The following is a 14715-nucleotide window of genomic DNA, read 5'->3' on the forward strand; positions in this document are numbered from 1 at the left end:
AAAATAAAATTTATACATTGTAAATGTTGATTTTATTTGTAGATTATGAACATGGGATTTCCATTTCATGTCAGAGTCAATATAAATACCCAGATATTTTATAGTATTCACTTGTTCTAATTTATGACAGTTACAATCAGTATTAATGTTACGTATAGGTTTATGAATCATAAAGTCAATATTCAAGGCAGGAATGTTATGCAAAGAAAAGTTAATATATTTAGTTTTAGAGGTATTAAGTTGTTGATCATATTTGCATAAAACCAATCTCTAATTTTTATCATGTTAGAATTTACTGTATTTTGGAGAGATTCACGAGAAGTAGCAAAGTATGACTGTATCATCAGCAAACGTGATTATCTTGCCATCAATTTTTAGATTACATAAATCGTTTATGAATATATTAAAGAGTACGGGGCCAAAAACAGATCCCTTGGTTACTCCTCGGTTAACCCCTAAAAATTTACTGGAATGAGAGCCATATCTTACAACCTGGGATCTGTTCTTCAGGTATGACACTAAAAGATTTAGGGGGGATGCCTCTAATTCCATATGCCTTAAGCTTTAATTGAAGGAGAGAGATTTCATGATTAACACTGTCAAAGGCTTTTTTTATGTCTAGGAATACAGAATACAAAATGAACCGAGCACGTCCAGGCTCTATCGCTATTGCAATTTAAGCACAGTGGTCATAAGACCGCGGACGTGCCGGGAAAAAACCTACTGGTGTATCAGCCAAGTGAAGGCCACCTCAAGCCAACCCACCACCCCAGGGCGTCCCCTCACTAACTCTCTCGCCACCTTGCCTCCATCACACTCCCAACCCAACAATAGCCCAGCATCGCCACCCGGCACCACCAGGACGTTCGCGTCCCTTCCGGAGCTTCATTATAAATCAAAACAATAAATAGTTGCACACAAAACATATTTACAGACATCTGGACGCAAGGATGTCTAGGAATACGAGCTATGGTTTTTCTAGATATTTATCAATATTATGTATTATCCCTTTTTTTTTATTGTTGTGGGCTGAGAAAATAACATCTCTGTGCAGACGTTACCTGGTGGTGGGTTATTATTACTGTCTTTATTCGGAGCATCCCAGTACTGCGTTTGATATGATAAGGAAACAATAGCCGTGTCTCTGTGTTATAGTGTTTAGTGCGCTTTCCCCGACTGAAGAGGCCCATGGTTCGATTCCCGGCGGAGATAGCAAATTGTTTCTTCAGAATTTCATTTCAGCATTAATAACCAGAAAGTCTATTTCTTTCATGAATACTCTATATCAGCGGTTCTCAACTTTTTTTTTGACTCACGGAGCAAATTTTAGTGTATAATTTCTTATGACGGAGTCCCGTAGACCTCTTTTTTCATATATAGTCGAACTCGATCATAACGACAACTCGGTTATAACGTCGTTAATTGGCTAATTTACATCGATAATAATGTTCATTTACCTCGCTTATAATGTCAAATCAAATGCAACGACCTCGGATATAACGACTCCTTTTTTGTAATTATTCCGTTTCATAATTGGAGTGATAATATGACACGTATACGAAAAATTTCGTAATTTCACTTCTTGAAAATTTTTTCTTATTAAAAAGACCTTTTCTTTTCAACATAGCTTATTATAATTGATAGTCCTTACTAAAATACGGGCGGATGTATGTGTGTGTGTGGTAATTATGACGGAGGCATTTCTCTCTCTAGCGAAGTAGGGAGCCCTAGAAAAATCATTTTGCCCGTGCACCTGTGATGCCGTTAGATACAAATACAAATACAACGCCACAACAGGCAAATTGCCCAACGAGGTGGCTGACTTAAGAACATCATGGATCCCCGAGCCGTTTTTTGGAGGCCCTGCCTACTACTACTACTACACCACAAATGCACTCTGTAATTCTCTGTAATGCTTGTTATGTGCCCTGAATGTGCCCTGAATGTGTTCAGAATTTTTTCTTCGCCAATGGTAAGGAACTGACGATTTGTCTGACAATTAGCAATATTTTAGCGATGTAGAGTGTTTATGATCTTAATTCACCGTATTTTTCATGATCAAATATGGTCATCCTAAATATAGTAAAAAACAAGTTCATACACGCTACTTTTGATTGCATCTGATTATATTTTTCATACGTGAAAGGTTTTAAAAGCGTCGGCCTTGGCTGTAATGACACTTCGGTTATAACGACGAAATTTCTCTGAATCCTCGATGTCGGTATAATCGAGTTTGACTATTTATAAAATTCACTGATTTATTTTAGTTTTTCCTCTAGTGGCCGCGGAGCCCTTGCGAGTATATACGGAGCAACCAAGGCCTCCGCAGAGTACCGGTTGGGGGTTATTCAAGTATTACGTCAGCATCGGGGGGGGGGTTTCGGATTTGCTGACTTTTGATGACAAGGGGGGAGGGGGGTTTTGAAGGTTGCTTACGTCATCAATCACCCTTTTTGAAGATATGAAATATTCTAAGCTGCTGCCGAAATTTTGCTGGCAAGGGGAGGCGGGGAGGGGAGTCAGTGTTTTGCTGACTTTTGCTGACAAGGGGGGGGGGTCAAAAATGGCTAAAAATCTGCTTACGTAATACTTGAATGGCCCCTTGAGAACCCCACTGCTCTATATTAATTACTAAAACGAAATAGTGTAAATACACTGGTAAGAACTATACAATCCTTTAGATAGTCTTTCCTTTTTCTTCAGTCAGACATTCAGAGAGGAAAGCCGTTACATAAATTTTTTGAAAAAAAATTGTTATTGCCATTTGAACAGCAACACTAAAAAACACAGTAAAGAACGCGTGGGTAAGTTCCGTAAAAACAAACTTATTGAAGTCATAGAAGCATATTTGAAAGCGACATGTCGTCGTTGCCGACGGCCCGGGGTAGAAAGCGCGTGAAACTTTCTGAGTGCATGGTGAAGAATTTCGAGTGGACGTGCCTGTGGAACAGCCTGAGGATCGACGGCGACACGATCAGAAGCGAAACGTTTTTCGGTGGCCCAAAGGAGCACTCCTGGTACCTCAGACTGGAAAGAGACGAGAATGCATCGGCTGTACGGCTCTGTCTGGCGACGCACACGTACTTTGAAATATCGGCAGAATTCAGTTTCGCTCTGAAAGGAGAAGGTGATATTCCCGAGATAGAAAGGAACGGCCAGTTCGTTTTTGGCGAAAGGGACCGCAGGTCTGAATCGTGCTGTTTGCCAATCGTATTTGACAGCCTGAAGAACGTGGGCAAGATGTGTGTCACACTGCACGCTCAGTTTCATTCCAGATCGTATCTCGTAGGGAACACATCTCACGAAAGGCTTTGCTCTGACCAAAAGGGTTTTCTGTCCTTCTTGTACAGCGGTCACTTCCATGATGTCAGCATAAAAGTGGGTGGTGAGGAAATCAAGTGTCACCGGTCCGTCTTGTTCTGGAGGTCGTCTTACTTCGCCGCGATGTTCAGATCTGGTCTCAGCGAGAGCGGAAAAAACGTGATCGAAGTAACCGATTTCGATTACGGGACCATCAAGAATTTGATCAGCTTCCTGTACACATTTCGAATGTCCTAAACTAACTGTGGCATCTGCGATGGATCTCATGAAAGCCGCCGACAAGTACCAGATATCCGACCTGGAATATTTCTGTGAGAAATATCTGATGTCGGAGATCGACCAATCCAACGCTCTTGACGTACTGCTGCAGGCTGAACTGTATTCTGCGCACAAAGTCAAGAAACACGCAATGCTCTACATATGCAGGAATTTGAAAGATTTCAAGAAATCCGAGCAATACGATGCTTTGATGACGAGGCCCGAACTACTTCGAGACCTGCTGCTGGCCAAAGCGGACGTACGTGATTAGGTACGAAAAATATGGGTTCTCTTTGGGGAAGAGAACCACGTTATGTTGTGCGCGCATTAGTTATGTTATGGCAAAAAAACATGACGTCAAATTTTATGTTTTTGTAATGAAATACACTTTTTAATTTTCAGAAGAGACTGTTTCGCTTTCCTGCATTTCTAACCATAATTTCTTATTAAAATTACGGTTATTATGGTTGACTTTGTATTGATTCACAAATATTCTGAAACATCTGCTTATAGTGTAAATAACAGGGTGGATCAAATATAAACCTTTAGGGAAGACTTTTTTCTGGGTAATTATATGCCAAAGTGAAGTCACAATAAAAAGTCCACTGGTCTTGGAGTTTCTACGCAAGTTTATACTTGATTGTGTGTTCAAATATACTTTCAGTGATACCTAGTACTACACTTTATTTGGATACTTTTTTTAATTAGAGGTATGCCTCTAGGATCAAAGGTTCGCCCGTGAAATGTCATACGCCTTGCTACCTATGCATCCTGTACAAGCAGTTTGTGCGTTCAAAAAGAAAGATCATGATAAATTATTTTAGCCACTAGAAATAATGGATGAAAGTACTCTGATGATCAGAAAGTCTGCTGTTGGAATTAATAGCTCAGATAATGATTGCAAACTCAATTTAATATAGCGCAGGGCTGTAGTGTGACTTCTTGGGGGCCCCGGGGCAGATTTTTCCTTGGGGGCCCCATTTTTGAAAGGGTTATTATTATGCAAAACAGATGTAAACTTTTGTTGGGACCTCCATATGGCTCGGGGCCCAGGGGAAGCGCCCCAGCCTATAGTTACGTTCCTAATACAGAGCACTTTTACCTAATCGGGGAACAGCACGAAATCATCTCGCGAACCAGCTACTATTGGTCCCCTGTGCTGTAACACATTAATAGTAATGCAACACATGTACAGTAACCCCCGAGGGGGTTGCGTCAATGAACTAGGGAGATCGCGAGAGATTCTCCAAAATAAAAACTTCCAAATAAGAAATTCATTTTTATTTAAACATTTGTCAAAACTAAAGAATGCCTTTATTCAGCTGAGCTAATTAACATGTGCATCATACGATGTAATTTTATCAAATTATACTTTTGCAATAATCGATATATGGGCTCCGTCATACCAGAATCACGAATGTGCAATGTCCTTGCAAAAACAGAACGTGCTAAATGACTTTTCAATATTTACTTTACCCATGTTACTCTATGGAAGTTATTTTCCTAAAATTTTGTAACGTGTGTTTCAATAGGGATATACATTCGTTTTTCAGGCACATCCAAATAGCTGATAAAAAAAAAAGTGAAAATTTGTACATTCGTGCTTTGGCGGGCATGCGCGGCGGGCGATGCAGTGTTGATACTTATACAAGGTGATTCGGAGGGAACCATCCGATTTCAAAATTGTATATTTCTTAAAACTTAAGAATACAGAACATAGTGGGTAAAAAGTCCGTAAAAACTTTAAAAACGAAATGAAAAAGCAGTTCGCAGGGTTAGCATCGCTTGGTCACTGGGATTCCTTTAAGACTGGAGGGGGACGGGGGACTTAAAAACAGCCGATAGGTGGCACTGAAGTACACAAGTCAAAGAAAAGATACGTAAATAACGAACAGAATGCCTTCAAATCGTTTATTACATCAGTATGTGTTCCACATGACCACCACAGGGGATAACACATATGCAGGCGAGTCACAAATCCAGCAACGGCAGGGCAGAGTGCAGCAGGTCCACATAAACGGTTTAGAACGGTGAACTGGTTGAAGATTAGGAGTACATGTTCTTATAACCGTCTCATTTGCATACTTCCACCGAAGTCACTCGTACCAGCGCCACCTATCGCCCTTTTTTTTTCCTGTCTTAAAAAAATTCCCGTGCCCTAGCGATGCTAACTCTGCAAACCATTTTGAAGTTTCTATGGACTTTTTGCCCACTCTGTATATGAATATAAGGGTTATAGATGATATCATGTTTTATGAACAAATTTTTAATGGTCGATTGCAAGTGTAGAATCATTTTGAAATCTGATGATTCTTAATCACCCTCTGCATACGAAAATGAAGGACCATACACCTCATTACACTTCCATCTTGCATGACACTAAGCACAGTACCCACAACTTTTATCCGAACGATGGCGATGTCTTGGATTCTATTTATTGTAGAAGAAAAAGAAAGGTAGAATTCTTCTTCGTTTAAGATCTTCCATAAGTGTATCAAGTTCATTTTTTCTTAAGGGGGCATCTAGATGTTGAAACTAGATCCCACTTTTGAAAGTTCAATGGTAACCCCATTTTTTTCTTCCACATTTGGATTCAGTATCTCAAGAAATGTTTAAATACCAAATTTCATCAATTTTGAACGAACAGTTAGTGAAATATAAATTATTGAAAAATGAGCGTCGTAATGTTAAACGGAAACATCTTGTTTTTGAGCATAATTGCTGAAATAATATTGGTATCTCATTAATTTTTATATTAAATGATAGATTCTATAATGGGCCAAATATAATTTTATTACTCATTTTGAATTTGCCTTTTTTTAAAGTATGAATTATGAATTATTAAAACATATTTTAAAAATTTATGAATTGAAGCATACACTAATTTTTATTTCATTCGAATCACAAACAGTCGAAAACACAACAGAATCAATTTTCATTCCAATCTGACCTCTATTTCGCGAGATATGAGGGATTATATGAAAATGACAACTTTTAGGGACCATATACTAGACATAAATTTGAAACTCATTGAAAAATTTCTCGTAACAAATTATGCGAAAATGTTTAAATATGAAGTTCATAACTTTACTGAAATGGGCAATTATTGTTTTAAGTATACGGTGATACGATAAGTCACATCTCTCTCCATCCAGTTTTTCAAACATTTTTTTTAAGTATTCGAGTATACAAATAAACAACGAAATTTTGATATTTTTCACTATTTCAGATTCCTTAGACAATATTCATGAGCTGAAATGGTAAGTACAATAACGTGCAAAAAATTCACAAATTAATATCATACAATTAGATTGATGTTAATATTTATGGAGATAATAATCAATAAATAACGGTTCTCCCAATAGCGTAAATCATCTTAGTGTGCGCCAAGTTTAGGGTAATGGCTATTGGTGGAATCGTCGCTGCTAAAACCACGGCATTTCGTTTCATTCGTATTTTTTTAGCATTATTAAAAATTGAGGAATTGCAAAATGAAACAAAATTATAATACAAAATAGTGCAATGTTCAACGAAAAATTCTTGTATTTTTTTCTAAATTAATGAAATTGTCGTCACAGAAAATTGCTTTGTAAGTTCGAAACTTGTTTAGTGTGTTTTTTTTCAATCTGCAATCAACCTTTAAGTTCAGTTTCTCGATGTTGAGAGCGACCCCAAACAGATTTTTACTCGTATCTTTCTCATTTTTATACTTACAGCGATGAAATTTAATTTTTAGGGAAAACGCAATGCGATAAATCAGATAAGATGGAAAAAAATAATAAGGGTTTACATTGAAGATTTCGAAGTTTGAACAATAATAAATATCTAGATGACCCCTCATCAAGACAAACTCCACATATTCGGGTAGAAAATCACAAACCATAATTTTCGGTGAAAACTGCTTCATTCTACAACTTTTAGAACCCAAGAGCACGCCATCGTTCGTTTAAAAGTTGTGGGTACTGTACATCAAAAAACAAAGTAAATATTTATTGAGCAATATTAGGGTGACCCATACGTCCCGTATTTCCCGGGACAGCCCCGGTATTTTTGTTTTTTTGGCCGTCCCGACTTTTTGGCAAAAGTGTCTCGGTTTTTCCCGTATTTTACACGAAGCCTACTTGAATTTTTATTCTTTATTGAAGTAAAAGATTGACATTATTTTTCAACTCATAAATTATTTTACGATAATTACAACTATAAAAGAGAATATTAATCTCCCACATTCATGTTGGTGAACGGTTTTCTTCGTGGAATTCATTTTAATCCACTTCAATTTGCAGTAATGGTTCATTTCCCGCCATTTTGATTTTCCCGTAGTTTCAACAATATTTGGCAACTTTGTTTGGTTTTGGCGGTAATTGGCAATGTCCCGTATTTCCCCGTATTTGGGATCTTAATGTCCCGTATTTCTCTCGAGAGAATATGGTCAGCCTATGTGTGAATAAAAAAATGTCTGGAAAAACAGGGGAAGCTACCAACGTAGCTTTCGGCGGAAATTTTTTTTTTTCAAAAGGGGGGTTCGCGTTCCAAAAAAGTTTACGCACCCACTGGTAAGAGTATAGGAGGAACTGTCAATATTAAACAGGTCACTGAACACGTGCTGCTCTCTATTAAAGAAATGATAACCTAGAAACTTTGAAATTCCGATACATACCAAAAGATGGCAGTAAATGTCCAATAAGGTTTTCGAATAATCGTTCAGTTTCTCCCTCGCATTTGATTTCCGAATAAAGTATTATAGCAATATGATGTGTGAAAGGATGCTTCAAATACTGTCGTAAGGAATTGAATGGGAAAATGAAATTTTCGAAGATTTAAAGAAAAATTAAAATTATCTATTTGACTGGTAACTATTTGATGCACACAGCATTAAAACCAGTTATAAGATTGCTTCACCTAAAAACAACAGGGTCACGTTCAAGTTCATTCCAGTTCTCGTAAGACTATTTTGAACAAAAACAATGAAAAATTATTACTACAGCTCGGAAGTACAGGCTAAATGCCTTTTTTGGCCTATTTTTAAACTTTTTCTTTTGTAAAAATGCCTTTTTTTTCGATTTCTCTGCCATAAATGCCTATTTCATCATTGTTTCAAGTTTATGCGTAAATTTCGGAGGCCATATTCAGTAGAACTTTGATATTTTGAGCCGCTGAAAACAAAAGAATTGTTTGATCAACTCTTTGTATTAATTATCATCAGAGAAAGGAGCCTGACAGATGGGAAAAATCGTTGTTGCCATGAATTAACTTTGCTTCGACCGGATGGTGTCAGACATGAATGTTTTTGTTTCAAATGAACGTACAGCCCATGTTTGAGAAAATTTGGAAGTTTGTTTCTGCACATGCCTCACATATACAAATACAAATGCAACGCCACAACAGGCAAAATGCCCAACGAGGTGGCTGAGAAAAAGATGCCCATAAAAATGCAATTAACAAAAATTATAAACAATATATACGCATGATAAAATATTATATAATGTCTATAAAGAATACTTACGGTTGTCTCATATAATGTCTTGCTCACGCCGATGACTATCCCAAGAGGGCATCAGTTATTGTCATGGCTTAAACATGGCGGGGTAGGAGCAGACAGGGCTCCATGATGTTTTGATTTTGTTTTTTTTTACACCATAAATGTATTGCAAACAACCATGGCAAGTTACTTTGCTTACATATTTAGTATTCGATCAAATTGTACACACCAAGCCTCAAGAGGTGTGCGGCAGGCGTAGCCACATAGGGTTCCGCGCTTGAAGAAGTCCTGAATAAGTGGTAAAATTAATATTAAAAAATGATTTAAATATTTTGCATAAGCTGTGTTTCAACTATAAAAAGGAAAATTCATGTATTTCAACAACAAATAAACGGTAATTATTTGTAACTCGAAGGAGCCCCACAGATAATTTTTTCTACAGGCCCTGCGTCTAGTGATGGTGGCCCTGGAATAGTTCTGGAACCCCAAACACTTTATTTTTGGCATGAAATTAATTTAACCTGGATAATGCGGTTATTATAAACCAGAGTTCTTCAACGTTTTTTCAGTCGCGAGCACTGCTTGTACCCATCATCAAACGAAGAGCCCCCTCCTTACGGCAAGTTTGACATAAGAATTATGATTTCAATCCTCGAATGCAATTTGCACATGACGTTTGATTGGAACGTTGATCAAATGCTCGCGAGCACGAAATAGGACACGAGCATCGAGCACTTTGGTTACTTCAGGGATCACCGAGGTGCTCGCGAGCAATGGGCTGAAGATGCCTGTTATAAATCAATATGGAAACAGTAGATGAAGTAAGTACAATGAATTATTTTAGATAGTTTTCGGATCATACATTGGCTTTCAGTCATTTCCCCTTTCTTCCATTAATTATAAGTGCCTATTTTAGGCAATTTTTAATGCCTTTTTGCCTGCCTATTTCGACCATTTTTAGTGCCTAAACTCCCGGGGCTCTAATTATTACAAATAATATTACTCCCATATCGAGTCTTTGTGGGTGAGGAAACGTGCATGACGCATTTGAATTGCGCACACACCGGCAAAGTTGGTCATCACAGAGACAAACCATGAAAATCAAATTGATTCAAATAATAAAATTACAAAATATGGATTCAAAACAGCAAATTGGCATGAAGATGGAGGGAAAAAAAGTTAAAATATAAATAAATATAAAAGAAAATATATAAACGTATGCATGTAATAAAGAAATGATAATAGAAAAAATCCGCCAAAATAAGTTGTCATAGTTTAAATATAACCACACAAAGTTAGTAATAATAAAACTAGAAAACTACTAATTGCAGAAAACATCGGCTGACCATAATTCCTTCGAGAAAAATGTGTGACGTTAGGATTCCATAATATGGGAAAAAACTAGCCGATTATCGCCAGGAGTATGCAAAGTTGCTCCAACAATTACTAAAATCGTAGAAAAGTCCCCAATGGCGGGAAATGAAGCTCTTCTACAAAATGCAGTGGATTGAAATGAATTCTGCAAAATAAAACATTTAGCACACATGGCAGATATGTGAGATGAATATTCTTATCTGTGGTCGTAATTATAATAATATAATTTGGGAGTTGGGAAAAGTAATTTTATTCCTTAATTTCAACAAAAAATAATAACTCAAATTGGCTTCGTTGGAGAAACGGGAAATATTTTTTAAAAAAGGGTCGGGATTTCCAAAAAGTACGTGAAATTACAGGAATGTCATAAATTTTTTTTTTCGTTCAACCCCTAATGCATAATCTTTTTAGTCCGCGGGCCAGATATGCGGTAATTCTGCCGCTTGTGGGCCAGAAATTTTTATTATACAGGGTAACCATATGACTTGCAATTTTACGGGACGTTCCTGTAGTTTTCGTCGTCCCAACTTCTTCGTAGAATGTCCCGTTTACTCCCTTATTCATTGTTATTCGCGTATAAGTTCGAGTGACATCTATCTTTCACAGAAGACAACTGATAAAAAAGGGAACATTTTTTACGCTGCCGTTTTGGCAGATTCATTTCTCCGATTATTTCCTCAGCCTGAGGGTAAAATGTGATGATATCATAGAAATTTAAGTGGATTGTATTTGATTGAAATCCTTTTTCCTTTTCTTGTGAGGAAAGAATTTTTTAATCATCTCCTTAGAAGAAAAATGAGCTCTCAACAAAGAAAAATGCTGTTTATCTCTCTCTCTCTATTAGCAATGATAACAAAAGAGAAGAGAGCGAGATCTCTAAATACTCTCATTAGACGTGTCAGGAGAGATAAGACTTGCTTCGAAAAGCTCTATCTTGAGATGCTAAGTAAAAGATGTTCCGGGTAAAGATCACGTTAATGTATGTATGCACATGGGAGATTTTCCTTTCGTAATTCTTTTCATTCAGAGGAGCCTTATTAGCATAATACTCAGGAAGCGAAAGGACGCGCTCATTATATAGAAATTTTCGTTGGGGGAACGAGGGAAAAATACGCTAAATCTGGGAAGTCTCTCATGGTATGGAAATAACGTATATAAGTGGAATATGCGCATAAACGTACCATACTACATGAACAAAAAAGGAAAGAAAAGTTCAACTATTTGAGAGAGTATTTCACTACGGGGTCTCTTAATTCACAAATACAGAATGGAAGGAAGCCTCACAATAAAGTAAAACGACGTTGAATTTGGAAATGTTGACGTTGAATTTGACGTTGAATGAAAAAAAATACACTGACCATATGCAGGCCGTCCCAAATTATTTTTACACTGGATATCTCTGGAACTTTAGAAACATATTTTCAATTACAAAAATGACGTGTGGTTGCTCAAAATATGTTCGACCCCTTTTTCCTTGAATTTTAACTTCAACAGTATGTGACTTTTTCAAAGAAATCACCAGAATTTACTCATATTTTGTGCCATAATTTTTTTAAAAAATAATTTTAATAAAATATCCACGATTTAAAGTGTGTAACACGACAGTGTTGAAACACACGCAAAGTTTCAAGACATTTTAATGAGTGGTGTTCGAAAAAATGTTCCTTATCTAACAAAAATTTTGGGAAAAAAGGATTGTGTAAAGGATTATGCCAGCGGTTTATATTGAAATACAGTCAAACCTCGTTAATGCGTCGCTCTTGGGAGAGCAAAAATATGACTCGTTAAGCGGAGTAAGCCATAGCTGTGCCAATTCCTGCCTGAGGACAATTGGCACTTACAAAAAGTGACCCGGTAAGCGGACTGACGTGTTAACCGGGTGACGCACTAACGAAGTTTGACTGTACTTCAAAAATAGTTTTATTATACAAGTAGAACAAAAACTTGAATAGAGTTAGACGTAGAAAATTTCATAGCATTTAAAAATCTAAAAATTCGAAAAAAATGTGTTTTTTTGGACGATTCCAGCACACACAATATCCGATTAAGCGGAGTATCCAATTATGTGGGGAACAGTAAAATTGACATCTTAGAAACGTTAGTACAGTTTGCATATTGAAAACTTATGAAAAAGTTCAATATCAATAAATCTTTTCGAATAAATTCTACATCAAAAATGAAATGAATATTATATTCAATTACAATGATCACAAAACCTAAGATTTTTAAATTAAATTAGGAAAGTTAGCGCCCTCTATTGGCTCAACAGAGAATAAAAATAAACTACTGAAATGTATGTACGTATTGAAGTCCAATAATTTTTTTTTTACTCTTAACTTAGCAACACATTTGCCATCGAAATTCCAAATATTTCCTTCAATAAAAAATTATGTGTATAGTCGTTGATATGTAATAACAGTTGACGTGTGTAGCGTAATACCGTATTATATTTAGCGGGGGAAATAAAAGCGTTGAAATTATCATACTGAGCGGGAAGCTTTAACATTATTATGTATAGCATTATTAAATTTTTTGTGCCAGAGGATTTCACCCCTTTAGCGCACTAGTGGCGTGGTGGTGAGATGCTCGTCTACTACCGTGAAGGTCGCTGTCACGATCCCGCGTTCGAACCCGAGGGAGGATGTAGATATCTTATCTAAGATATTTCCCTCACGAACTTGAGGCGACTACCGATAGACAGCGCCTTCATTTCCAACCCATCTCATTATTATCAGTAAATTGCAATATAGCGATATGGCCAGAGTTGGTGAAGGAGGGGATTTTGCCCGTTTAAGCACGGTATCCGTTTATCCGTAATCCGATTAAGCGGGGCCGACTGTATCACAAATATTTTGAGGGGTCATATAAGTAGAAAAGTTAACTTTTAATGCGGACCCTATATGCTACAAATTACAATATTAATGAGATGTAAATGCGGTTCTGAGAAATCATTTGCAAAAACTTAGTAATATTAATGAAAATATTGATATATTGAAGTTTTTACCATTTATTCCCACTGATTGAGGGTATAGTTAAAAAATTGTAGAATGTAAATTAAATTAAAGTTGTAAAAGCTTTGTAATTTCCAAAAAATGTAATTGTTATTTATTGTGAATAAAATAATAAAACGCTCTTGAGTTCATTCTATTTGTGTGCACAGTCCTTAAAAATGGCAACTTTTGGGATAATAAAAACCCTTGCCAAAACAGTGATGGGTGGCTGAAACAAGTCAAAGGTTGCAGAGATATATGTAGTGCAAACACACGTTGGGACAGCTTGTACTATTCAAATAAAACAACACGCGAAGAATTCTATATTTACGGGAGATATAAATACCTTTCGAAAAAGCCTTTTGTAAGAATAAATTATTTTCCCATTTATCGATTTTTTCCCTGGTCCTTAAATTCATTTATTACTTCATTTTTTTGCCGGCCCGCCAATTACTTCTTGTGTTCATATACAGGGTAGGCAAAAAGTTTGTGGAAACTTTAAAAATTCACAAAAACCTGAAAAATAACCGAAATAAAAAACGGTTTGCAGGGTTAGCATATATATTGCTAGGTCACGGAAATTTTTTTTCCTGTCTTAAAAAAAATTCCCGTGACATAGCAATGCTAACCCTGCAAACCGTTTTTTATTTCGGTTGTTTTAAGATACTCAAATAACGAACGAAACAGGAAAAAAATTGCTAAAAAAACAGCCGATATGTGGTGCTGGCGTACACAAGTCAAAGAAAAGATACGCAAATAACGAACAGAATGCCTCAGAATCGTTTATTACAGCAGTATGTGTTCCACATGACCACCACAACAGGAGATAACACATTGCAGGCGAGTCACAAATCCAGCAACGGCGGAGTACAGTATCTAGTATATATATATGTATATATTTTATTTTGCTGTCCGCAAATTACTTCTTCTGTGAAAATATTTCTTGACATGTCCGCAGAATTTAATTCTGATTTTTTTTACCGGTCCACGAAAAAGTTGTAATTTCTGTGTTTGCTTGGCCTGAATAATCATGAGAAGGATGATTATTCCCTTCAAACTTCGGTTTTGTGACGAAGGGAGGGGAATCAATATTTGGTAATGGTCATTTACCATCGGGTGAATGGAATATTGAAAATGTGAGGAGAAAGAACTTTTCGTACTGTGATAATAATTTTAAAAATTGTAAATAACTTTTAGAACATGTTAGTCACGTATGCAGATGTTTAACAGAAAATAAAATTTGGCATAAAATTTTTAATATAAAAACTGATGTTACACTTTTTCCATCTTTAT

At 36.5% G+C, this 14715-nt stretch overlaps 1 protein-coding gene across 1 annotated transcript; it reads left to right on the top strand.

Moving 5' to 3' along the window:
- Nucleotides 1-2859: 2859 nt before the first annotated feature.
- LOC149087694 (speckle-type POZ protein-like B) lies at nt 2860-3558 on the top strand. The gene has a single exon (XM_089231956.1). The coding sequence runs from the start codon at nt 2860-2862 to the stop codon at nt 3556-3558; it is 699 nt and encodes a 232-aa protein (XP_089088082.1).
- Nucleotides 3559-14715: the final 11157 nt, after the last annotated feature.

Source organism: Pholcus phalangioides, unplaced genomic scaffold, assembly GCF_987345545.1.
Source record: "Pholcus phalangioides strain wild (caught in Gottingen) unplaced genomic scaffold, Ppha-v1.0 ptg000004l_1, whole genome shotgun sequence".
Lineage (NCBI taxonomy): Eukaryota > Metazoa > Arthropoda > Arachnida > Araneae > Pholcidae > Pholcus > Pholcus phalangioides.